Below are 27,557 nucleotides of genomic sequence, written 5' to 3'. Positions count from 1 at the left end.
TCAGGGGACAAAACGTTCAAGGCCCTGAAATCATTTAGTGGAAAAGTTATTTATTGTGTTATAATATTTATTTCAAGGATTAGTCGCACTCAATTGTGGCTTCAGGCTTCCCATGTTGAATGATCAAGTATTATTTTAGCCCAATAACAAAAGTATAATTCCATAGCACATTACTTCTGGAAATTATGAATGCCCCCCCAGTTTGACTGTGGTATCTTGTGTGCCCCCCCTATATATTGTTTCTAGAGTCGCCACTGATCACAATGGATGGTGTATGCGGAAAATACAATGTGATCACTATAGATGGTGTATGCGGAAAATACAATGTGATCACTATAGGTGGTGTATACAGAAAATACAATGTGATCACTATAGATGGTGTATGCAGAAAATACAATGTGATCACTATAGGCGGTGTATGCGGAAAATACAATGTGATCACTATAGGTGGTGTATGCGGAAAATACAATGTGATCACTATAAGTGGTGTATGCGGAAAATACAATGTGATCACTATAGGTGGTGTATGTGGAAAATACAATGTGATCACTATAGGTGGTGTATGTGGAAAATACAATGTGATCACTATAAGGTGGTAGGAGCACCTGCTCCCAAAATACTCCCCTCGGCAGATAAGATCACTAGAGACGCCATTGCACACGGGAAGGTCTTGCTTAAGACGTTATCTCAGAACTTCACCTAATTTAGTTAGTTAGGAACTGTTACGGTATATCCAATTCTAGAGAGCGCATGTCGTGCATTCACCGCTAGAACAGGAAGCGGAGAGATCCAGCGCTGTTATTCCTACTGATTGCCGCTTGGTGGCGCTGTGAGAGCATTATCCAGCTCCTCCCTGGGTTATCCGGCTTTATTCCCGATCATATGACTTGTCGGAGTCCGGGAACCTCCGCTGCCGTCGTGTAACTTTGCGCCTCGGCAAGTCATGGCATGCGGGGGCTGCTGCAAGGAGGTGTATAGCTGTGTATTTGATTATAACACCCCGCGTATTGCGCTCATCAAGAGCAGGAAGGTTGGTCTTCTGAACAGAGTGATCCAGCTGGCGATCCTCGCCTATGTCATTGGGTATGAGTCACTTAACGCTGTATTGCGCTTAACGTATAGCGACGAGGAAATAACTGTATGCGCAGCGCTAACCATCCCAATGGAGCTGGGCTAGTGAAAGTGTATTGTGTGTGTTACGTACTGGGCACTTATACAGCGACATATGTTAGTGGGGATTTATTCACTAAACGGGGAGTAGACAGGGGAGCTGTGTTTCAGCTCCTTGACTTCACTATACATTATGAAGGTCTAAACCCCCAGTGATCTTCTGGCCCTGCATAAGTTTCCCTTGCCCATTGAATTACACATTTTCTGGGACCAGCTCAGCTCTTCCTGGAGAAAATGACCTGTGTCATAATTCCTAGGGAAGTGCGAGAGTTAAAACCACAACTCTCCTGCAAGCGCTCACTTTAGTGAATTAACCCTAGCAGCAAAACATCCTTTTTTCCACATTGAATGTTTTCGTTAATGTCGGTGGGATTTCCGGTTTTCCTATGTTTAGAGCCGTTCTATGTTTTCGGTTTTGGGCTCAGTAGTAGTCTCTGTGGTTTATTTAAATAGGGTCAAAGTCTGCGCCTTTCACTTGTTAGAAAGATGTTACTGGATGCTGTAAAATCACATCAAATGAACCCTTTAGACCTCTTGTCGAATTCATAGTTTTGCGGACATGTAACGCATTGAAAGTGTTGACGTTTTTCAGACTTAAAAAAAAAAAAGGGCAGTTGCCCCTTAAGGATGGATTTCCGACAGGTAGTTGGACCTCAATGCCAATCATCCCCCCTAAAAAGCCAGTGCCCATCCAAATGCTGGTGGAGGCAACTGGGAGTTACAGTGCAACAGCTGGAAGGTTACCTGTTGACTTTCAGGAAGCTTTATGGCTGGGTGTGTCGTGTGTGAGCCGGCGGTAGGGGTTACATTTTAATCTCGAAGCAATATGTCTAAAATGATGTAAAATGTTGAAAGAGCATTGATGTGAAATATTTTTTCAATGTGAAATTGTGATGTAATAATGTGAGATGCAGGACTTATTGTAACTGATCACCCTTCTTGCAATTTGCTGCGCTATTCTTCACAGGTGGGTTTTTGTCTGGGAAAAGGGCTACCAGGAATTTGACACAGTGGTCAGCTCCGTGACGTCTAAAGTGAAAGGGGTTGCAGTCACCAACACCTCAGAGCTTGGCTCCAGAATCTGGGATGTGGCTGATTACATCATACCTGCTCAGGTGGGTTCAGTATACATTCTGCCGTTGGCTAATTTAGAGTAAAACTAACACAAAGCGTTCAAAGTTTCTCTACAGTTACTGAATATGGCAATGCTTTCATATCCTGCTCCATACTGTGTGATCAATAAGGCATTGGTTACTTTATTATTTCCCAGGTGTCCACTATCAAATATATAATATTTATTCTGATCTTTTAATTAAACTCACTGCAGGGATGGCACGGCTTGTGCCCCTAGTTGAAAGAGAAAATACGGTAAACTCCCTTGAGTGTCGGTATGTGGATTAGTGCCTTGGTGCACAAAAGGGTAAATGTATTTACACAAAGGGAAGAGCAGTATTATGTTTAAACGGTTTCATTATTTATACAGATATGCAGGGAACAAAATATTTGATTTCTTCTGGAGTTTACCAAAGAGATAAATGACATTGGCCCTTCTTCAAATGAGTTATGTTGGTTTAAAGATAAAGAACACGCAGCATACAGTGTAGTATGTAAATGCAGTAGGAAGTCAATAAACAAATGATAGTTTCACTCTGAATTAGCAGCCACATGCAACATGAATCAAAAGCAAAACTTAAAAGGAAGAGAAAATAGGAATAAGAAAATAGGGAAGGATAGACTGGTTTCAAAATGAGTCCCCATATCTCTTCATCCAATGTGCAAATCGCGCCTGTGACTTACATTTTTAGTCTTTTCACTTAATATCATGTATGATTATCTTGATCGCTATGCTGCTCCTTTAATGTCACGCGAGCAGTTTGCTGTAGGCAGGCACATGGTACAGGAAATCTTTTATTATTTAACACTTTCTTATAGCCTCATGGGATATTCTGTTCATATTAGGAAACTTCTGGATCTGGACAGGAAAGCCCTAAAGTCCGTGCTACCAACCCATGACGCATATTTGGTTTAAACATTGAGAGTGGTTTGTTTAACATGTTACTATCATAAAATTATGGCAAGGTGCCAAAAAAGACCGATTTTTAGTTTTGTCTACATTTTTTTTTTTTTTTTTTTACATATAGGAAGAAAATGCCTTCTTTGTGATGACCAACCTAATCATTACGCAAAATCAGACCCAAGAACTCTGTCCTGAAGTAAGTTTACTAGACAAGGCTTCTGCAACGTGCACAAGTATTTCTCTACAGGCCGTGTGTTGTGAACAGTAGATTGTAATGGGATAGGAAGGGAAACATGGATATGTGACCTAGTTTCATATAGGATACTAGTTGGGTGTATTTACTAAATCAGTTCAACATTCACTGACTTCACTGTTCATTATGAAAGGTCAATCCAGTGATCTTCTCCTGTGAGATGGGCTAAGCTTGCATACTTTAAAGCACATATAAATTAGTTAATTATTAGTTCAAGAAAGGCAAATGGCCGCTTAATCTGTGAGCTCTGCTGACCCGCCGCAAGTTTACCTTAAAATTCGGTGCAAATTTCAATTATGGGCAAGAATTCTCGGCTCTCAGCTACGCCTAAGCCACACCAGGCTAAGGAGAAAACGTCTCATACCTCGGTGAAGGCGTTCTTTCACAATCTTCATGACGCCGATTCCCGCGAATCTGCGTCCAGGGCCTCACCACCTGGCAGCCCGCGTAGTGCTCTTTCGGAGGATCCGTCAGAAGCCAGTCAGGATGCCAATGCCCTGCGAATGCAAACAGATTCCCAAGCTCACCTAACCTGGCAAGATTCGCTCCAAAATCTACCGACCAAGGCAGATCTCATCGCGATCATTACTGAAACGCATGCGCCGCTACGCGCGGATCTTTCGGATATTAAACACGACCTCCAGCAGATCGGGGATCGAGTAACCGCATTGGAACAGGACAGCACGACCACCCGCTCTGCAGTTGATGTTATATCTGACCAAGTTCAACTCCAGGCTGCCACTATCTCTCGCCTCATGCAGAAAATGGAGGATCTGGATAATAGGGGTAGGCGATCCAACTTACGCCTTCGCGGGCTTCCTGAATCAGTCCTCCCGACAGAGCTCACAGCCACGTTGCGTTCTATTTTCAATGGCCTGCTTTCGAGGCCTGCTGAATCTGATATCAAGTTGGACCGTGCGCATCGCGCGCTCCGGCCTCGACAGCCCGATAACCAACCGCCTCGTGATGTAGTATGTTGCCTGCATGATTATACGCTGAAGGAAGCTATATTGGCAGCTTATCGCAAGGTGGGTGCTTTGGACTGGGACGGTCACTCTATACTGATATTCCCGGACTTGTCTCCGGTCACATTACAATACCGTCGCACGTTGCGACCGGTTACTACGGCCTTGAGGGAAGCCTCGATCCCATATCAATGGGGCTTTCCTTTTTCTCTTACAATCAAGAAGGGCCTGGATCGCTACGTTATTAGACGAGCTGCGGATGTGCCTGCAGTTTTGGAACAGCTCGGTCTCCCTCCTATTCCTATACCTGATTGGGAGTTCTCCTGTGCTGCACTCCCTAAGCTGTCGACACCTGGAGCGGACTGGTCCTCGAAGCCACAACGGAAACGCCGTCCAAAGATGTCTGCACACACCTGAGTTCTGCCTGCCTGCTGGGACCTCTGATGCTACCTGCTTTTCTTTTCTCCACCATGGATTCTCTTCTCTTCTACATGCTCTGCGGCTGAGGATGTGTCGACTTCTCCCTTTTTGTTTTATTCCTCGGAACGGAGTGACGCTATGCTGTCTCCTCGATGCCTACATCGTTTTTCGCAGGGCTCTGCGAACTGCGCTTCGGCTTTACGGATCATTCATTGCTCCTCCGTTCGTCGCCCACCACATGCTAGTGGAAGTGACTTCTTCTATTTGTGAGTTCTGTTATGTCTTGTGATTTTCTGATTTTTTGGTTTTTTATTTCTTTTTACTTTGTGAACGCCATATTGGCCCTTTTTACCACCTGTGGTTCCTGTGGTCACCTGTTGCCAGTGCATCTGCACTTTCACCCTCCACAGGGGTAGGGGCTATTCCTTTTACACTCACTCACCATCACTCTCACTGTCTCACTCTACCCTATATTACATCGACACGTCTTTCCCTTCTTAATTTTGTTTTTTCTTTAGTTGCTGTCTCTGCTTTGAGACGGCTTTTTGTCTCCCGTCATGGTGGATATCTTGCCCTCATTATTTCATTTCATTTTTTACAACATACATATCTGTACCGACCTTTTTCTTTTTCATATCTGCTAGGATATTATATTTTCATACACTTTCATGCACACACGCTTGCGGTGGGTCTCAGGCTCGGACACATGTTTTTCCCTTTTAACCCTACTCTGTACGGTGTTGGGTATTTGGGGTGATCGCTATTCTTACATGTGTTCTTGCCCCCTGAGCCAGCCGCCCAGGTCCTTTGTGGCCCGGGTACTAGGCCCTTCCCGTGTTCCGGGTTTGATGGCTCTCCTGTTTCTGTGTAAACATTTACCCAGATTTGTCCTAGACATGTTGTCTAGGTGTTCATATCTCATTTGTTTTGATTATTTTTATGTTTATCTGTTCGTATATTTTGACGTGTGCCGACGCGCCTCATCTCTTCCGCTCTCTCCAGGTGTTATACAATGAGCCCACATACTATTAAACTGACTACGCTAAATGTTAGGGGTCTTAACAAACCTGAGCAGCGCTCCAGACTCATGCATTTCTTACAGTCTACCAAAACCAGGGTTGCTTTTTTGCAAGAAACTCATTTCAAACAGGGTAAGGAACCCAAACTTCCCTCCAAACACTTCACCACTTCGTTTTTTTCGAGTTCTGCGGAGTCTAAAACTAAGGGAGTTGCAATTCTTCTTCATAAAGCTCTCCCTTTTCAACACCTCGACACCTGGAGGGACGCGGAGGGGAGATGTATTTTTGTTAAGGGGTATATTTCCACACATAAAATTACTATGGCATGTATATATGCCCCAAATAGAGATCAAACCACTTTCCTTGTCTCTGTTTTGCGTAAGCTCGCGGACTTCCAGGAGGGGATCACTGTTTTGGGAGGGGACTTTAATATGGTTCTTGACCCTAAAATAGACAGTTCCTCTGGTTCTTCCCATATTCCCTACTCTCGAATTTCTAAAGTCAAGCGCGCTCTTCACACTATACAATTGGCTGATGCGTGGCGGACGCAACACCCGACGGTTAAAGATTTTACGTTCTTTTCTCCCCTACATACTCGCTATACTAGAATCGATTCAATATTCCTCTCCCACCACCATCTACCCATGCTACGCTCTTCTGATATTGGTCCCATGATTATTGGGGATCACTCCCCTGTTCATGTATGCATCTCCTTGTCTAACCTACCTTCTAAGTCCTGGTCCTGGAGGCTAAATGAATCCTTACTGTCGACACCCGGTCATGTGCAGGTCCTGAGTGAGGAACTCCGGCACTATTTCACCGATAACATTACCCCTCAGATCCCATTTTCCACTGTATGGGAGGCCCATAAGCCGGTAATTCGGGGCCACCTTATTAAAATGGGTTCCCAAATTAAGCGGCTTCAACTGGGGGAGATTCTCCAACTCACTACTCAAATAGCAGACCTGGAGAGATCGCACAAACTCTCGCTTGCTCCACACATTCCGCCTCAGCTCGCTGCCCTTAGGGATAGGTTGGCCACCATCACGAACAGACATACCAAAAGACACTACTTGTTAACTCGGAGTTATTTTTATGAGTTTGGGGATAAGGCAGGTAAACTGCTGGCCAGGGCTCTGCGAGCTAAAAGGGCACACACCTTTATCTCCAAGATCCGGGACTCTAGGGGCAAGTTACATTTTTCCACTCCTGACATTTTATCCTGTTTTCATAAATACTACACGTCTTTGTATAACTTGCCTCCCGCCCCGGGCACCACTCCCCCTGGAGAGCCTTCACTTCAAGACTATCTAGATAAGCACTTGCCCTCCCGTCTTTCCTTGGATCAGTCATCCCTTCTCGAGGCCCCTATCAGTTTGGCCGAAGTTCAGGAGGCGATTAAATCTCTTCCTAACGGCAAATGCCCTGGGCCCGACGGGTTTACCAAAGCATATTACCAGAAATTTGTAGCTATCTTAGGCCCCCATCTGGTCACCTTATTTAATGGTCTCTCTGGGGGGGACCGCCTGGATCCACTTACCAACACGGCGCACATTACCGTTATACCAAAACCGGGCAAGGATAGTGAGAGCTGTGGGAGCTATCGCCCCATATCCCTTTTGAACACGGATGTCAAGTTATTGGCGAAAATCCTCGCCACCCGCCTTAAACCACACATTCCTTCACTAATTCATATGGACCAGGTGGGTTTTGTCCCGGGGAGGGAGGCAAGGGACAACACCATTAGGGTTCTTAACATCATTTCTCATGCCCAGCGTCACTCCGTTCCCATTGCCCTGGTCTCCACAGATGCTGAGAAGGCATTTGACAGGGTGGCCTGGCCTTATCTGTTTCGGGTGCTTCGTTGCCTGGGTCTTGGCCCGGCGTTTCGGGGATGGGTTGAGGCGTTATATACTAACCCGACAGCCAGGATCTCGGTCAATGGTTGTCTTTCCCAGCCGGTCACCCTGTCTAATGGCACTCGTCAGGGCTGCCCCCTTTCACCGCTCCTTTTCATCTTGGGTATGGAACCCCTGGCCAACGCTATTCGACATAACCCTGCTATTGCAGGGGTGTCTATTTCTCATAAGACCCACAAACTTGCATTATTTGCCGACGACATGTTGTGCCTTCTTTCGGACCCAGCTCATTCACTACCACGGCTAATACAGGAACTCGATACCTTTCAAACACTTACTAATTATAAAATAAACATGGATAAGTCTGAGATCCTTGGGGTTAACTTACCGGCTAGTGTAAAGCGAGCTTTGTGCTCCCGTTTCCCATTCCGCTGGTGCGACTCCTTCATTAAGTATTTGGGTTTAAAGATCCCCGGGGATCTTGCTTCTCTTTATGCCCTCAATTTTGTGCCCCTACTCCACCAGGTCTCTGCTGATTTGAGCAAGTGGGCATATCCCCACGTATCTTGGTTCGGTAAAATTTCAGTTGTTAAAATGAATATCTTGCCACGGTTTCTTTATTTCTTTCAGACCCTCCCCATTTTTCTCCCCCGTGTTTATTTTAAGAGATGCCAACGCGTTATCACCAGGTACATTTGGTCGGGCCGGTCCCGTCTCGCGTTTTCTCTGTCACACTTACCCGTTCGCTGCCACACGCGCGCGAGCAGAAGACTGCTCGCGTGCGGCAGCAGCCTCGGTACACCCCTTCGTTGCCGCACGCACGCGAACAGAAGTCTGCTCGCGCGCGGCGGCAGCCTTCCGATACCCCTTCGGTGCCGCACGCGCGCGTGCAGAGAACTGCTCGCGCGCGGCGGTCTTCCGGGGAACCAATTAACCCCACCGATGCGGGTGGTCGAATATCCGACCACCGGCATCGGGGACGGAGCTCTGGAGCTGGGAGTCTCGCTTCTGCCGGACACCCTATGGTCCGGCGAAGCAGTGACTCCCAGCATCTAGTACTTACCCGGTCTCGCTCTTCAGCCATTCCTCCTGCTTGTCCTGTAGGGGGAATGGCCAGTCTACTTCGAAGGCGGGGTTCTGGGAGATTCTCCCATACTATTGGATCTCGGGCTGGGGGGCGGAGCTTGTGATTTTGGCGCCGGTTTTAAATACCCAGGAAATGCTTAGTTTGGTACCCTGTTGTGGTCCTTGCTGCTGTGTTATTCCTGTCGCTTATTCTATTTGATATCTCTGGATTTTTGACCCTTTGGCTCGTCTGACCAACCTTTTGCCTACCGATTTTGTACCGTACCCGCTCCGTTGCTGACCCGGCTTGTTGGACTACCCGCTCCGTTGCTGACCCGGCCTGTTGGACTACCCGCTCCGTTGCTGACCCGGCTTGTTGGACTACCCGCTCCGTTGCTGACCCGGCCTGTTGGACTTCCCGCTCCGTTGCTGACCCGGCTTGTTGGACTACCCGCTCCGTTGCTGACCCGGCCTGTTGGACTACCGGTTTCCCTTGTTATTGTACGTGTTCTGTTTGGCATAGCTGTTTGGACTCCCTTCCGTGTCTGCTATTCTTCCTTGTACCCAACTCGTTCCTTTTATTATCCGCTTTCACCTAGCCTCCTCACTGTTGGGATCATCTAAGTCCCTGCTCCCGGTCGCCAAGGGTTTCCTTTGGTGATAGGGTCCCGGGCAGAATTACTCCTGCGGTGTGCGCTATCGTGTCTGTGGTCGTGACATTACAACAGGGTCATGGATCCCTCCGAGTTGGGCAAGGTTCTGTCTGCGCATGAACAACTTTTGGAGTCTCATGAATCCCGATTCAAGTGTATTCAAGAAACCCTGGATCAGATGGCTCATGCTATGCAAGTGTTAGTTCGTCGCTCGGATCCAGCTACCGAGGGTTCAGCTTCTACGCCTACCTCTTCTGCTTCGACCGAGGCCTCTCATTCTGCGTCTGCTTCTGGAGCCACTTCTGCACCGATTAAATTGCCGGCTCCCAACAGATATTCCGGAGATCCTGATGCCTGCAGGGGTTTTTTGAACCAGTGTCTCATTCAATTTGAATTAGTTCCCCATATGTTCACTTCGGAAAAGGCGAAAGTTGGCTACTTGATTTCTCTGTTGACTGGAAAAGCCTTAGCCTGGGCTTCTCCTCTATGGGAGAGGGACTCTCATCTCATTTACAATTGCAGTTCCTTTATGTCAGCCTTCCGTAAGACCTTTGATGTGCCGGGCAAAGCTTCCACAGCCTCCCTTTCGCTCCTCCATGTTTCTCAAGGACTTCGTTCTGTAGCAGAGTATGCTATTGAATTTAAAACGATTGCTGCTGAGGTTAACTGGTCTGATGAGGCCTTAATTGCTGCCTTCTATGATGGTCTGTCTGAAAGACTGAAAGATGAACTGGCTACCAGAGACCATCCCAGTGACCTTGAAGATTTTGTGTCCTTAGCCCTTAAATTGGACATCAGGATCAGGGAGCGACAATCTCAGAAAACCAAAAGAGTTGAACGTGTCTACTTTCGCTCTCCACCTGTCGATCTCCCCTCTAGTCCTAATACTGCGAGTTCATCTACTGAAGAACCAATGCAACTGGGAGCCACTAAACTGACGGCTGCTGAAAAATTTCGCCGCAGAACCGAAGGACTTTGTTTGTACTGCGGATTAAAGGGTCACTTTGTTCGTAACTGTCCTAAGAGACCGGAAAACTTCCGCACCCAGCTCAAGTAGAGGAGCCTTGTCTGGGTGAGGTTTGTTCAGCTCCTTCAAAAGAGTGTCTGCTAGTTCCTGTCTCCTTGGAATGGAATAAAAAGAAAATTTCTACCTCGGCCATGATTGATTCAGGGGCTGCCGGATCTTTCATTGATCTAAATTTCGTTCGTCTGCACCAGATTCCGCTTCTTCAAGTGTTTCCCCCTATTGCCATTACAGCGATTGACGGTAAACCTCTACATCCTTCATGCATTACTCAGCAAACCTGTCCCCTTTTGTTCTCCGTGGGAGTACTACATCAAGAAGCGATACGCTTTCATGTGATTTCTTCTCCTAAGTATCCTGTAGTGCTGGGTTTGCCCTGGCTTCGTACTCACTGTCCGTCAATTAGCTGGCAGACTGGTGATATCCTGGCTTGGGGCCCTAATTGTGTTAATTCATGCCTCTCCAACATCACGATTAAAGATACGTCTGTTTCTACTATTGCCTCCTCCATCGTACCTTGGGCCTACCACTCCTATACGGATGTATTTGATGAAAAACAAGCGGAGGTTTTACCTCCTCATCGTTCCTACGACTGTCCCATTGAACTTCTTCCTGGCACCATTCCTCCTAGGGGACGTACTTACCCTTTATCTCTGCCGGAATCTCGTGCATTGGAGGATTATATTAAAGAGAACCTAATGAAAGGATTTATTAGGAAATCTACCTCTCCAGCAGGGGCGGGTTTTTTTTTCGTTACCAAGAAAGACGGTGGTTTAAGACCATGTATTGACTATCGCGGACTGAATCTTATCACTATAAAAAATAAGTATCCGTTACCCCTCATCCCTGAACTGTTTGATAGACTCCGTGGTTCTATTGTCTTCACTAAATTAGATCTTAGGGGAGCCTATAATCTTATTCGCATACGTGAGGGAGACGAATGGAAGACTGCGTTTAACACCCGCATGGGGCATTATGAATACACTGTTATGCCTTTTGGGCTTTGTAACGCGCCTGCTGTCTTTCAAGAATTTATTAATGATATTTTCAGAGACATCTCCTTGCAATTTGTCATAGTATATTTAGACGATATATTAATCCACTCTTCCGATTTGTCCTCACATCGTAGACATGTTCGCATTGTACTCCAGCGCCTTCGTCAAAATCGTCTATATGCTAAATTAGAAAAATGTGTATTTGAAGTTCCTAAAGTGTCGTTTTTGGGTTACGTTATATCGGCCTCTGGGTTCGAGATGGACCCACAAAAACTATCTGCGATCTCTGACTGGCCTCAACCTCAGGCCCTTAAACCTCTCCAGAGATTTTTGGGGTTTGCCAATTACTACAGGAAATTCATTCATAATTTTTCTAAGATTGTTGCACCCCTCACCTGTATGACCAAGAAGGGAGTTGATTGTCGCAATTGGTCACAAGAAGCGGTTAGTGCATTTTCTCAGTTAAAACTTGCTTTTTCCGCTGCTCCCGTTTTAAGACATCCTGATGTTTCTAAGCCTTTTGTGATTGAAGTAGACGCGTCTGAAATAGGGGTTGGAGCAGTATTGTCCCAAAGAAGGGAGTTTCGTGATAAACTTCATCCTTGTGCTTTTTTTTCCAAGAAATTCTCTCTGGCAGAATCGAATTATGATGTAGGGAATCGTGAGCTTTTGGGTATCATTATGGCCCTCCAAGAGTGGAGACATCTTCTCGAAGGGGCCAGGAATCCTATTACTATATTAACTGATCATAAAAATTTGGAATATTTAAGCAGGGCCAAACGCCTCAATCCTCGGCAAGCTAGATGGTCACTTTTCCTCTCTAGGTTTCAGTTTATCTCTTATCGTCCTGGTTCTAAGAATATCAAAGCTGACGCTCTGTCTAGACAATTTGATACTGTCACTAATACTGCTACCCTCCCTGAGCCTATTGTGGCTCCTTCTCAAATCATTGCTTCTGTTTCCACTCGCGTCACGTCTACTCTACTTACCCGTCTCCTTAAGGTACAATCTAGGGTTCCAGTTCACAGCAAGTGGCCAGTTAACACCTTATTCGTCCCCGAGGCTTATAGGGAAGAGGTTTTACGTTGGGCCCATGCGTCCTTATCTTCAGGTCATCCTTGTGCTCAACGCACCAAGGAGATTATTCAGAGGAAATTTTGGTGGCCTACTGTAGATAAAGATTGTAAGCTATTTGTCGCCGCTTGTATTCCTTGTATTACGGCCAAGAGTTCCCATTCTAAGCCTATGGGCCTCCTGCTTCCCTTAGCTGTTCCATCACGTCCATGGTCTCACTTGGCGATGGATTTTATTGTAGAGTTACCTCCGTCCGCAGGCAATACCGTCATTTTCGTTGTCGTTGATCGCTTCTCCAAAATGGCTCATTTTGTGCCGCTCGCTAAACTACCTTCTGCTCCTGACCTGGTACCTATTTTTGTCAGGGAGATCATTCGTCTTCATGGGCTTCCTCAGCAAATTGTATCTGACAGGGGGGTTCAGTTTACAGCCTTATTTTGGAGAACCTTTTGTAAATCCCTAAAAATAGATTTAGCCTTTTCCTCTGCATACCACCCTCAATCTAATGGTATTTCTGAGAGAACCAATCAGTCTCTCGAGCAATTTCTTAGACTGTTTGTAGGGGATCATCAAGATGATTGGTCCCAACTTTTACCCTGGGCTGAATTTGCCAGGAATAATTCTGTTCATGAAGCCTCCAAAGTTTCCCCGTTCTTTTGTACTTACGGTTTTCACCCTGAAGTATTGCCTGAGTCGTTTGCTATTTCTCCCGTCCCGGCTGTTGATCATTATGTCAAGCAATTGCCCTCCTTATGGAAATCCGTACATTTGGCCCTGTCTAAAGCCGCCGATACTTATAGACTCCAGGCTAATCGTCATCGTCGTCTAGCTCCTTCGTATTCGGTGGGCGATAGAGTCTGGCTGTCTACTAAAAATTTCAAGCTCAAAGTGCCTTCTATGAAGTTGGCGCCTAGATATATTGGTCCGTTTCGTATCATTCGCAAGATAAATCCTGTTACTTACCGCTTGCTTCTTCCTCCGTCTCTTAGAGTTCCCCGTACATTTCATGTTTCTCTCCTCAAACCTCTTGTCTGTAATAAGTTCACTAAATATACCCCTCGCCCTCGTGCTATTTTGGTGGATTCTCAAGACGAATATGAGGTTCAATCTATTCTCGATGCTAAAAGAATTCGTAACTCTATTCATTTCCTAGTCCATTGGAAAGGTTATGGCCCGGAAGAGAGGTCCTGGGTTTCTCATAGGAATCTTCATGCTCCTGCCTTGCTCCGTAAGTTCTATTCTAAATTCCCTCATAAACCCAGGATTGTTCGGCCTATGGCCGGCCCTCGAGAGGGGGGTAATGTCACACTTACCCGTTCGCTGCCACACGCGCGCGAGCAGAAGACTGCTCGCGTGCGGCAGCAGCCTCGGTACACCCCTTCGTTGCCGCACGCACGCGAACAGAAGTCTGCTCGCGCGCGGCGGCAGCCTTCCGATACCCCTTCGGTGCCGCACGCGCGCGTGCAGAGAACTGCTCGCGCGCGGCGGTCTTCCGGGGAACCAATTAACCCCACCGATGCGGGTGGTCGAATATCCGACCACCGGCATCGGGGACGGAGCTCTGGAGCTGGGAGTCTCGCTTCTGCCGGACACCCTATGGTCCGGCGAAGCAGTGACTCCCAGCATCTAGTACTTACCCGGTCTCGCTCTTCAGCCATTCCTCCTGCTTGTCCTGTAGGGGGAATGGCCAGTCTACTTCGAAGGCGGGGTTCTGGGAGATTCTCCCATACTATTGGATCTCGGGCTGGGGGGCGGAGCTTGTGATTTTGGCGCCGGTTTTAAATACCCAGGAAATGCTTAGTTTGGTACCCTGTTGTGGTCCTTGCTGCTGTGTTATTCCTGTCGCTTATTCTATTTGATATCTCTGGATTTTTGACCCTTTGGCTCGTCTGACCAACCTTTTGCCTACCGATTTTGTACCGTACCCGCTCCGTTGCTGACCCGGCTTGTTGGACTACCCGCTCCGTTGCTGACCCGGCCTGTTGGACTACCCGCTCCGTTGCTGACCCGGCTTGTTGGACTACCCGCTCCGTTGCTGACCCGGCCTGTTGGACTTCCCGCTCCGTTGCTGACCCGGCTTGTTGGACTACCCGCTCCGTTGCTGACCCGGCCTGTTGGACTACCGGTTTCCCTTGTTATTGTACGTGTTCTGTTTGGCATAGCTGTTTGGACTCCCTTCCGTGTCTGCTATTCTTCCTTGTACCCAACTCGTTCCTTTTATTATCCGCTTTCACCTAGCCTCCTCACTGTTGGGATCATCTAAGTCCCTGCTCCCGGTCGCCAAGGGTTTCCTTTGGTGATAGGGTCCCGGGCAGAATTACTCCTGCGGTGTGCGCTATCGTGTCTGTGGTCGTGACATTCTCATCTTACTAGACCCAAGAATAGGGGTGGCCTGGGCGTCCCGGACCTGGAACTTTACTATCACGCTGCTCATCTGCGCAGGGTGGTGGAGTGGTCGATTTCAGCCCCTAAACAATGGGTGACTCTGGAAGGTTCTTGCTTACCCTTGCCCATACACTCCTATCCCTGGCTTCCTGATGTTTCCAGGCGCTCCCCACTACTCAAGCATCCCTCTATCACGCCGACACTGAAGGTTTTTAGGAGGTACATGTCTCAGGGCCGCCTGACCACGTCTCCGTCTCCTCTTCTCCCCCTAGTTGGGAACCCAGCGTTTCAGCCTGGCTGTATCCGGTCTAGAGTTGGGAAGCTTTCCCCTTTACCCTCTGGTATATTACGACTTTTCCATGTTTTAACTCCCGCGGGCATTAAACCATTACGGGATTTGGTGCATGGCGATGTGCCCTTATCCACTGATCTTCTATATTTTTATGCTCAGTTGGTTCACTTTGTCTCTACGCTCCCAAGACATGACGGGTTTCGCAGACCTCTGACGGCGTTCGAATTATTGTGTTCTGCTGCGAAGGAACCTGACCGTCTTTTGTCTAAGCTGTATGCAATTTTGATCTCTATGCGCGCTATCCCGAAACCCTATTTTCTCGCCATGTGGGAGGCGGACTTACCTGCTATTTCCACTGATGAGGAATGGGACCGCATCTTTCAATCGATACATAAAGGGGCCATCTCTAGTAAAATCCAAGAGACATCGTATAAATTGCTTATTAGATGGTATCGTGTCCCACATGATTTACATCGTTTTGTCCCCTCGGTCCCTGACTTATGCTGGAGATGCCTGGTTGGACCCGGAACGCTCCTCCATATCTGGTGGGAGTGCCCCATGATTAAGCCCTTTTGGGCAGTGATCGAGCGTATCCTTAAGGAGGTCTCGGATCCGTCCTTCACTCTCTCCCCAGAAACGGCTATTCTTCACCACAGCTCCGTCCCGCCGCATAAGTATAAGAATTCGATAACATACCATATTTTAAGTGCGGCTAAGGCGGTCATTCCCCAGTTCTGGAGGAAATCCTGTACCCCACCAATTCAGGCCTTTCTCCGTAGAATGCAATTTGTCTCCCATATGGAGGACTTGATCTGGTCATCCAGGGGAAAAGCTCATATTAATGACAGGAGGTGGTTTTGGTGGGTGGAACTTCTTTCCTCACCTCGCTTACCCTCATTGTTGGCTGTTTCCACTTGTTAACTGGTGTCACCTTCCTTATGGTTTCGCTCCTGGGTCTCATGCTGTTATTTTGCCATTTTAATATGACCCTTTCTACACTCACACTTTGCTCATAATTTACCTTATTGGGCGTTGATACGGCACACGTCTTTTGTTTTGTTTTGTTTTTTTTCCGTTTTGTTCTCATTCTATTCGATAACATGTTGACTCCGCTATTTTATGCACTCTGGTGTATTTGTATGATTGACAATTGTTTTAACATGGTCATCTCGCCAAAGGTATATTGCGTATTCTGATGGGTTTATCCATCTCCCTGCGCCTATACGGGTCTGCGTACTCGTGCTCCTTGGTTTGATGTCTCTAGTTTTTTTTTACAGTGCGTGTATCTTTGTAATTTTTACTTACTTGCCTGTCTTATGCCTTTTAATGTACATGCACATTGTTCCTTTTGTTGTCATGCCACTTTGAACTTTTTTAATAAACGGAGTAATGATAAAAAATTATTAGTTCAAGAAATCACCTTGCATAATAAAGCTAGTCAGATGAAATGTTTCAGCTGCAAACACTTGGGTAAATGGTAGCATTGTCAGGTTAAAGGACCTTTGTCCTTCCTTCCATCCATCCTCAGACACGAGAATATTCTCATTGTGAGAACTTTCCTGTTCTCACCTTTCTTGATTCTTGGTTGAGTAGATTTCAGACAGCGTGAGTAGACCCAGGTTTGGCCAGCAGTGGCGTCTCCAGCTTTCATATTTAGGGGGGCACATGGGGGGCAATTATAAAGCTCTACATATATACGTTAGACATGCATTTTTAACTACATAATCTGTACTTATCTCTTTGAAGTAAAGACCGTGATTGAAATATGATTTCAAATTATCACCTTAACTGGCAGTTGTTTTTCATTCTTTAATATTAGACCCTGCTGCAAATATATATTAATATTGGCCTCTGCTGCCAAAATATATATAAATATATATATGAGACCCTGTTGCCAATATATTTAATATTGAAAAAAATTGGACCCCAGGAAGACATTTCTTTGGGCCCTGCTCCACGTGCCCTAGCATGCAATCACTCCCTCCGCTATCATCAAAAAAATATATATATATTTCCCACACTGACTGCAGTCTTCCCTCCTCCTGACCCTACTATGACATTGAGAGGTTCTCTCCCCTGTCCTCATCACCAGAGTCCCTTTGTCCCTCATTCACTAAGCCATATCTCTCCTTTACTTAATCCCTGCAGTTCAGGTATAGATCAAATAAACACATGTCAAGAGCACGTGCATGTATAGATCAACTGAATAAGACATAAAAACTCTGTATTTGCAGGTATACACAAATAATGGCATTGCAGTTACAGGTCAACAGAACACACAAACCCAGCATTGGAGTTATAGATCAACTGGAAATCACATGTAAACACAGCACTGAGGGTATAGGTCAAATAAACAATACATGAAAACAGCTTTGCAGATATCCATCATCTGAATAAGACAAACAAGCCCCGTATTTGCAGGTATACATAAATAATGTATGGAAACATAGCATAGCAGATATAGATCAACAGAATAAAACAAAAAACCCAGCTTTGCAGGTATAGATCAAATGGAATTAACACAAAATCTCTCAATTAAAGGTATAGATAAAACTCCCTAAATTTCAGGCATAGATCACAGGTTGCACACCCCAAAGCCATCCCTGGCGTCCACATTGGCAACATAGAACCTGACCAGCACGCAGATAACACACATAGAATTTGCAATCTTTGTCCCCAAACTGCCCAGCATATGACATCTTTGTCTCCAAACAGCCCACCCTGTGCCATCTTTGCCTTTCCAAAAATCCATTATTATTACATCTATAATACACAGAAGCTTTTACAGTCATTCACTAATTCACACAATCATTAATTCTCTCACTCTTTCACACAATTTAGTTACACATATTAATTAATGCATTCTCACAAATTCATTAATTCTTTCACTCATTTACACAAATTAATTTGTTCATTCTCTCACTCATTCTGACTCTGACTTTATTTCAGTATTCTTATTTTCTCACTATCTACCCCCTCTCCCCCTCCTTCTTACTATCTACCCTCTCCCCCTTTTGTAGTTCACTTACCTTCAGACGTCCTGTGGTGGGAGCGCGAGGCTTCTGTCTTCAGTGTCTTTGTCACGGTGCTTCACTGCTGAGCGCCGGAATATGACATCAGTTTATCTTCATAATACTTAATCAAACACTGATAGTAACCCGCTAGTAGGCCTCATAAGGAGTGATTACAAGACAATTTGAGGTATTGATATGTTCCCCGGACCTCAGCTGGGTCGAAGTATGCAGTTTTGGTCAATTTTTGTTCACTGTAGCTCAACAGTGGTCTGCAGTAAGTTTATTGCTACATTGAAGAGAGGAGCCAATTTGGTTCCCGGCCTGGAGCCATCTGCCGTTAATTTGTGTAACATTGCAATTCAAGTTGAACAAAGACAAACGTCCATCAAGTTTCACCTTGCTGTTGATCCTAAAAACCTCACATCAAAGTGATTTCCAATTTTGCCTCAAAAGGGGGAAAAAATTCTTGTGGACTCCAAAATGACTCACTGGATCAAGCCGTTATAACTTACCATATTCTTGTAACCATTCTATCTCTGTATATCCTTTGCAAAAATAGTCTAGCCCATTTTCAAAGGCATCTATTGAATTCGATCGCACAACTTTTTGCTGCATCAAGTGAAAAAATGTCCAAATGGTTTCCCATTACATTAGCTAATGAATGATTAACTTCTGCTGTCTCACTTCAATCAAGCTTGACTTACCATTGTCCAAACCTGGCATATTTTCCATACACCTATGCCAAGTTAAGATGTGATTATGTCCTTTAATGGTGCTGGTGGACATGTGCTCAAACTCTCCTTCACACTCCATCTTTATATAAAGGTTTCCTTGTTACAGCATGACTTATTCATTGATTGGGGTTTTGGGCTCAGGGCTGGTCCCACCGTATAGGTAGCATAGGGGGCTGCGTAGTGGGTGGGGGGTCACTGCCACTGTGTTTTCTCCCAACGAACAAAGCCATACTTTACACAACATTCCCCAGTTATATAAACAGCTGTAAAAGTCATTTTGTGTTGTCTCCTTTCAGTTACCAGACAGTACGACTACTTGCACCTCTGATCGTGACTGCATTCCTGGATTTGTGGGTACACACAGCAATGGTATGAGTGGCACATCTTACCCCTCCGCTTTACTTTGCACATAATTCTGGAAGTATATATTTAATTATTTTTTAAAATTGCTGTATGTTTCTACTTTCTTGCTCTTAAATGGCAGATTTATCGGTATTTTATTAAAAGCTGAATTTCTGTGTTGATGTCATTCTTTCCAGCGCTTTGGCAATTTAATATCTCAAAAATATATTGCTTGAATGAAAATAAATATACCGGTATTATATATTCTGTGGGTGTTTCATGAGATTGCTCATTGTCAGTCTTTTGATCACTTTAACGTTTCCATCCACAAGCTGGATGAAGCCATTGTGTTACCTATTTTATTTTTCAAAAACCTACAGGCAGGCGATTCCCCACCTATCTGCTGAGATGATCCAGTTTTTACAGGGATGTTTTAAAGACTATGCAACACAAAAATGGCACATTTTATTTTTAAACATTGCTAGCAGAATTATATAATTATATATATATATATACCCTGAAACATGCTTTGAAACTCCAGCACGCGATTGTGTAATTAGTTGATTTACTAAGAATATATTTTAAATCCCTGATCTTTATTCTAAAGGTGTGCAGACTGGAAAATGTGTCCCTTTTAACAAAACAGTCAAAACCTGTGAAGTTTTTGCCTGGTGTCCGGTGGAAAATGATACCTACCTGCCAAAGTGAGTGGTCTTTTCATGTGAAACAACGAGATATATAAGACATGAGACACATGTATGTTATAGAGTAGGCTTGATCTGAAAATGAACTTACAAATCCCCAGAGAAAATAGTTCACTCATTTAGACAGATTTTGGTTGTCAGGTTGAATATACATTTTAACTCTGTCTCCTTTTTTCAGACCTGCCTTTCTCAAGGAAGCTGAAAACTTCACAGTTCTCATCAAGAATAATATCTGGTTTCCAAAATTTAACTTTTCCAAGTAAGTGAAAGTAAGCGTGGAAAGACCTGCAATTGCAGAAGTTATACCTACGGTCACTGGGTAAATAGAAGAAGGGGACCAGATTTTAGATTTTAACATTTTCATCTATATTTTTTTTTTCTATAGGAGAAACATTTTGGCCAATATCAGTGCCAGCTACCTGAAAACCTGTGTTTATGACCGGCTGCACGACCCATTCTGCCCCATATTCCATCTGGGCAGCATAGTGAGTGAAGCAGGAGAATCCTTCCAGGATATGGCAATACAGGTACCTAGAGGGAGAGGCAAACTTTTATAGCGGTATTAATGATATATATATATATATATATATATATATATATATATATATATATATATATATATATATATGATGATATTCTGTCTGATGCTCACTGGAAAGCCATAGCTACAAGAGAGCACTGCATTTATCCTTGTGTGTGAAAACCCATAACTTCTGTCATATTATGTTTATGAGTTGTTTGGTCTGCCTAGCCTAGGCCACCTAAAGAAATAGTTTGGAGCAGTAATTTAACAAAACATTAATGGGTTGCCAATTTATTGTACAGCGGGTCCACTTGAAAGTTAACAGAGCCTAAAACACTGCCTCTTGGTCCCATTTTTTGTACACAGCCTATGGAGTTTCTGATGTATTTCTGCATTTGCTTCTGCCTGGTTGATGTGCCGTGGAATTAAGTGCACCTCACTCACTAGCCTGGACACATCTGATGCACATTATTTCTGAACAATTTTTTTAACCTCCTTTTTGCCTCAGGGTGGAGTTATGGGGATACAAATTAAATGGAACTGCGATCTTGATCAGAGGTTTTCAAAATGTGTTCCAAGGTACTCATTCCGGCGTCTAGACAACAGGGAATTGGATCACAATGTGTCTCCTGGCTATAACTTCAGGTTAGTGTCGGATGTTCCTGCCTAGAGGACTAATTACTAAGTACCGTGTGGTTATGGAAGGGCCAAAATAAAACTTGTCACTTCTCTTATTACCATAGTTTACGATGTCACCACACGCAACTGCAACTCTTCACGTATCCCGCTCTCTTTTAGTCTACTAACTGAGTGTATCTGGGTATTCATGTCAGTGTCTGCATGTTAGTGTCTGCCTGGGTATGCATGTTAGTGTATGCATGTGTGTCTGCCTGAGTATGTTAGAATGGGTGTCTGGGTAAATAAGCATATATACCTGGGTATGTTAGTGTGTAAACATGTGTCTTTAGGTATGTTAGTATGTGTGTGACTGGTTGTGTTAGTTTAAGTATCTGCATATGTTTGTGTGTGTGTGTAGCTAGGGTGTGCATGTTAATGTCCAGTGTCTGTGTGTTTGTTTGTAAGTGCTGAGTTTCTGAATGTGTATGTTAGTGCTCAGTGTCTAGTTGTGGTGGGGTGAGTATCTGGGTGTGTGTGTTAGTGTGAGTGGCCCTCCCGAGGTCAGTCTCTGGATCCACTCTTGATAAAACCATCAATTTACCCCTTTTTTTGTCTTGAGATGCCTCTTGCATATGTACATTCAGCAATATATAAAAATAATATGATAGTGTAATTTTGTCCCAAGTAAATGACATTGATTGTGCTCTTTATATGCACTCACATATTCCTCAGTGATTGTAGTCATATCATAGGTAGTTCGATATCAGCAATGGATGCATTGGGGGGGTTCACCAGTTTCAGCTCCAACAGAAATAGATCTCTTACGTACAGTTAGGTGTGTGATTAAACAATTATACCAAATAGGTGCTAATGATCATCAATTTAATATGTGGGTTGAAACACAATCATTAACTGAAATAGAAACAGCTGTGTAGAAGGAATAAAACTGGGTGAGGAACAGCCTCATTAAACCTGCCTAAAACTTTTGCATAGCGCTGTAGCATTTTAATTGTAAATCTTCGTTATTTTGTCTAACAATGTCAATTAGCATACGTGACTGTCTGTTATTTGAATAAACAAGATTTCTCGCCTTTCAGGTTTGCAAAATATTACAAGAACAGTAATGACGTGGAATCGAGGACACTGATGAAAGTTTATGGAATCCGTTTTGACATCCTGGTTTTTGGCACTGTAAGTTAGACTGGTTGTGTCACGCTCTGATTCTTTATGCAGGTATTTTTGTACACATTTTGTAGCTTTATTTACAGTATAGTAGTGTGTGTATGTGTGTATGTATATATGTGTGTGTATATATATATATATATATATATATATATATATAATTTTAGTATGAATAACATGTTTATGTTTATATTTCCAGCAAAACAAGTCATTTCTATGAATACTTGATGATGTATACTTGTTTCATATCACCAAGTACAGTATATACAGCCTGCTCCTTTGCCTATAAGTTGCTAAAAATATACAAATAGAAATTAGGGCCTTATATCTTACTGTGAGAAGCTCACTGGGCTGGCTTTTCATAATGAATAATGTGGTCAGGTCTTCTGCAAACTCATGCTTTAGTAAATACACGTTTACAGTTATTGATGATTTTAAAATTTGGTTATTTAGCTGCTTGCTGAAATATCACTAATTTCCTTATTAACAAGTGTAATAGAAAATAGAGTGAAAAGTGTTTTGTTTTTCCAGGCTGGGAAATTCGATATTATTCCAACAATGATTAACATAGGGTCGGGACTTGCGTTGTTTGGAGTGGTAAGTTTTGAAGGTACTACTTTATCCACTAAACCTGATTTCCATCACTTATATTGGTTAAAAATGTAATTATCGCTGAGATGGGAAAATGTAGCAAATAAAAAAGAGAAATTCATCTGCAATTCTGTGATTATTTGGGTTGTTTTTATTACAAACTATTTCTCTATACAGGGAACATACAAGGATCTACTAAGTTCACTAAGAAGTTAAGTGGTCAGTCTAGTTAATGCTATACATTTTCCCAGGGGCTTCTAGGATGGTTGCTGGCTATGCATTCTCATACACTCCTGTGCAGCAGCACCCCCAGTGTTAGAAGCCTGTATTGCATCTGTACTACACAGTACTGCCGGAGTTGAAATACCCAACTCCTTTTTATAGAGCGGTGTTGTAGTAAAGCTAGCTTCTTAACTTTTGTCCATAATAGGGACTGTGTCTTTACCACTAATTATTTTGTCTTTTAGGCAACAGTGCTCTGCGATATCATTGTCTTCCATTTCTTTAAGAAGAGATATTACTACAGAGAGAAAAAATACAAACATGTTGAGGATTATGACGAGCTGGTGAGTAGGGAAGCATCTTATTTCTTTAATTAAGATTTTACTTAAAAGGGAAGTCCCATGGAGAAAAAAAAGTCTTTGATCATAAAGTGCAGTGCTGTATACAGTAAGGTTAGCATTAAAAAGCCTGGTTCGTTTCATTTTTCCCCAATAAACTTCCTTTATGTGCAGACGGAGGATGTATTTATAACACCTTAATGACCAATGACGTTCCAGGTACGTCATTAAAATAAACATTCCTATGTCGCCGCGATCACCAATGTTGCTGTCCGCTCGATGACCAGAGCAGTCAGTCTGCCTTAGATCCCTGGCCATTCCATGCACGTGATCGCCTCTACAGCCAGTCACATTAACGGATACAGTCTGAGACCATGCTCGTAAGCTCGCTGTGATCATGAGCTGGAGAGAGAAACAGAGAATAGTAAGAAACAGTGGTTGCTTGGGTCCCTATGACCTAACCCTAGGGGATTAATGTATATACTTTTATATTGTGTGGTGGGGTTAGATGAAAACTAAATAACTTACAAAACAATAAATAGAAAACTTAAATTAATATTATATAGGAATATAGGGTGTTTTCCAAATCAGGGCATGTTGACGAATATATTTTTGGTATATTTGCCATTTATGCTAGCTATGTAAATTTTCTAGACCTTATTTATATATAAAAAAAAAAAGTTTTGCACATGTGAATATGGTTATGAAAAAGATATATATAAATTGTGGGTACTCTGAATGAAAAAGAAGGGGATAACAGTTGTAGAAATACATAGCAAAAACATGAAAATTGCTCTGGTTCTGTAGCATAAAATAGCCCGTGTGCTTAAGAGGTTAATATGATACTATCTTCAGCCTCCTGCTTGTTATGAAATCTCCTTTTCTCTGCCCGTAACTGCTATTTCTAGTCTTAGTCATTTTCTGGTAGTGCGCTGGTGCTTTCCTAGATGTGGAGATGTATGAATGTAGACCCCGCTTTGGTATCTCATCTGATAGTGTTGCATGCTCATTAACACATTCCGGTAAATTAAATGTGATATACAAAAATGTCAAGTGATATTTTTGTACAGAGGACATACAGGAATTCAGGATGTGTGGCCATGACCTGTATATTTTATTACCGTCCATGATTAAGAATTTTTGACTGGTTTATGTTGAGACTGCCACAAAACATGTCTTGTTTTAATTTTTCTGTCCTATCAGACTTTCCTATGGCACTTTTTATGGCGTCACAGCATGTAATCGGCACATGGCCCATGGCTGTCCATACTACAATCTTAGGAAATGTACTCATGCTTCTATGAAATCCCATTCATCAGACAGCTAAGCAGAAATACACATTTTTCATTTCAGGGAGGTAACGACGCATATGGATCCAATCCTTGATGAAAGGAGTACTTGGATGAGCTGTATTTAGTTAATTAATGCGATGTATAACAGAATGTGCATTCCAGAATACTTTGTCTCCTCCGCAAGCGTTGGTGGAAAAGCAGATCTTTTGAATCCCTAAGTGAATGAGCATATTATTCCATCATCATCACCATGCCTTGTTTAATAAACAGGTGAAGGTGATTGTAGAAAATGTAGTAACTTAAACCGTGTCATTACCGTCTAGTGATAAAACAAATGCTGGGTTTTTACATTGAGCGTCATTTTACTTGTATATTTTGCACAGTGATGCCCAACACACAATGATTATATCTTGCATAGTGATTACACCAGGAAATTGGAGACTTCTACAGCAACAAAAACTGTAATGTGATAACCGTACATTGTATTACAAGTATGTCCTGATATATTAAATTACATAGGAATCCTGGGTAGTGACAATTGTTGGCTTTTATATTGAAATACACAAAAAATGTACTATTATCTATACTTATGTAGATAAAAGGGATTTTCTATATAACGCATAGAGATTGTCACCCAAGATAAGAAAATAAGAAACTGTCTTTCTTTTAGTCTATGCAGACATCACGTTACTTCACTAATATTGCACTTTATAAGCTATTTCCACCTCTCTGGTCAACATTAAATCCAATTCTCCACCACAGAATGACAGCGGAGGATATCAGAGTGTTAATCGAGACGGAAAGAGGAAAGCACGTTTTAACCGTGCGCTTGAAACACCACCTTTTCTAAAAATGTGAAACGCATTTATTCATCCTTCCCCTTGCAACCGATGATACTGAAATGCAATTATACATTATTTTTCTATTCTTGGAAATAAAATTCTGTAAAAATGGTTTTATTGTTGTATTTTTTTTTGTTCAGTCATATAAAGCTAGATTACGGAATGTATTACACCGGCTGCTTTCCGCTAATGTTTCGCAGGAGATGGATTGTATGCTATAATGGGCAACATGGGTAGAATCATTGTTTCCACTTCATAATCGGCTACACAATTATTTGTTTTACATAGTGCCTTCATATTCAGCATCTCTGTACAATGGGATAAAAGATAGTAGTAGACTATTGTGGGCTGTAGTGATTATTTAAAAAATACATACCCAGCCTACCTTAAATGTCCTTTATTTGCTCAAAATAGCCATGTTTTTATTTCTAAATCTTCTGTATGGGAAGTATATATTTCTTTATTTGCCCATATTGTTATAAGAGTATTTCTTTACAATCATATTATTAAAACATTACTATACTTATATAAAAAGTTTCTAACTCCAGCATATAATAACTCGCTCAGTTTCCTAGTAATTCTGTGCAAACTGCCACCTGTAATCTTCTACGGCCAATGTGTGACTGGGGTTAATTAGTTATTACTCCATACATTTATTAAGTAAGTTGTGTACTTTGAACTTAAATATCTTTTATTTTTTTATGACGGCAGGAAATGTACACACGGCTGGGGTGTAGAAAGAGCTTGTGAGGGGTTGATACTGCGGAATGGCCATCTCACCATATGTAGTAGTAAAGTGTCAGCACATGCGTATTGCAACTATGTGTTATATAAGACACCAGCCCGCACCACCTAAACAGCGTTCCAATCTAGCCGTCGTAAAATGCATTTTAGATATGGGGTACCCTATACAAATGTTACCTGTGTGCTTTGATGGTCTCATTTTTCCGTTGCGTTTAAAATATCATTATTTTGGGCAACCAGCATGACTAAAGCCTTGTTCCAAAACCCTGTTTGTTGTTAAAACTGGTGTGAATGAAAGCATTGATCAAGAAAAGCAGTTGTGCATCTACTTTTGAGGAATTTGATGGAATTATAAGCTTGAGAGATGGAACCCTATGAATGTTTCCGAAACTGCAATGGAAACTTTGCAATTAGGACCTGTTGTACAAACGCCATTTTGAGGTTTTTCATATATGTATATTATAGATTGATACGTATAGTCTTGGTGTCTGATCCCTTAGTTGCACTTGTTTTTTTTTGGGTGTTTTGGGATCCAATGCACTTGGTATAAGAAAACCAGCTCCCTTAATAATTCATTGGAGCCCCTGGTAGAAAACACCCCCCATTCTTCTTGGTTTCCTGCTGCAGATTATTTATCTGCTAATTTTCATTAAAATTATCTAGAAATAACAGAATACAAGCGATGAAGCGAGTGGAGGTTTGTATATCTAACATCATTCAATACCCAAACTGCCTCCCAGCCCCAAATATTCAATGGGTGCCAAGAGAATGTGCTGCCCGATACACACACGAGGTCTTTTAGTCCCTTTATTGTAATAGTAAGTGATATATACACACATTATGTAAAACATTACCCAACTTGTTAAATGAAAATGCATAGTAAAAGATAATAATGCAAACTTTAAGTGAAACCATTAAAAAAAAATGAGCTTTTTGGCAAAGATTATTAAAAAGCAACGTATACAACGCCACATTTACCAGCATGTAAGCATTTAGCAAATGGTGTGCAAAACTGTATTCATTCAGTTAATAGTCAGAAAACATTTGTGCAACCCATACAAAAGCATATATAAAACATGTAAAGATATATATACTTAGCAGCTATGTTTGGGCTTCATACCCTGAATATTAATTTCCACAGATCTGTATACTAATGCATGCAATAGGTAACAGATGTTTATCAAATTACAGACCGCACATATTTTGCATTCGCCTGAATT

The 27,557-nt window shown here is 43.0% G+C and overlaps 1 protein-coding gene across 2 annotated transcripts; it reads left to right on the top strand.

Annotated features, from left to right (window-relative positions):
* Window positions 1-779: 779 nt before the first annotated feature.
* Window positions 780-25,705, top strand: P2RX4 (purinergic receptor P2X 4). Of its 2 annotated transcripts, none has more exons than XR_008355175.1 (12): window positions 780-1,083; window positions 2,138-2,285; window positions 3,312-3,383; window positions 19,236-19,308; window positions 19,889-19,985; window positions 20,164-20,244; window positions 20,371-20,512; window positions 21,017-21,153; window positions 22,224-22,317; window positions 22,840-22,918; window positions 23,367-23,465; window positions 24,813-25,705. XR_008355175.1 is itself a non-coding variant. In XM_053472839.1 (12 exons), exons 1-12 carry the CDS (start codon window positions 944-946, stop codon window positions 24,843-24,845), a joined length of 1,182 nt encoding a protein of 393 aa, XP_053328814.1. In that variant the 5' UTR covers window positions 781-943; the 3' UTR covers window positions 24,846-25,705. The 2 variants fall into 2 exon arrangements, 1 of the variants encoding a protein (XP_053328814.1); XM_053472839.1 differs by having other exon boundaries at window positions 781-1,083; window positions 22,840-22,905.
* The last annotated feature ends 1,852 nt before the right edge of the window (window positions 25,706-27,557 follow it).

Source organism: Spea bombifrons, chromosome 1 (genome assembly GCF_027358695.1).
Source record: "Spea bombifrons isolate aSpeBom1 chromosome 1, aSpeBom1.2.pri, whole genome shotgun sequence".
Lineage (NCBI taxonomy): Eukaryota > Metazoa > Chordata > Amphibia > Anura > Pelobatidae > Spea > Spea bombifrons.
The sequence above is the reverse complement of the archived record's forward strand: the minus strand, read 5'-3'. Positions and strand labels throughout refer to the sequence as shown.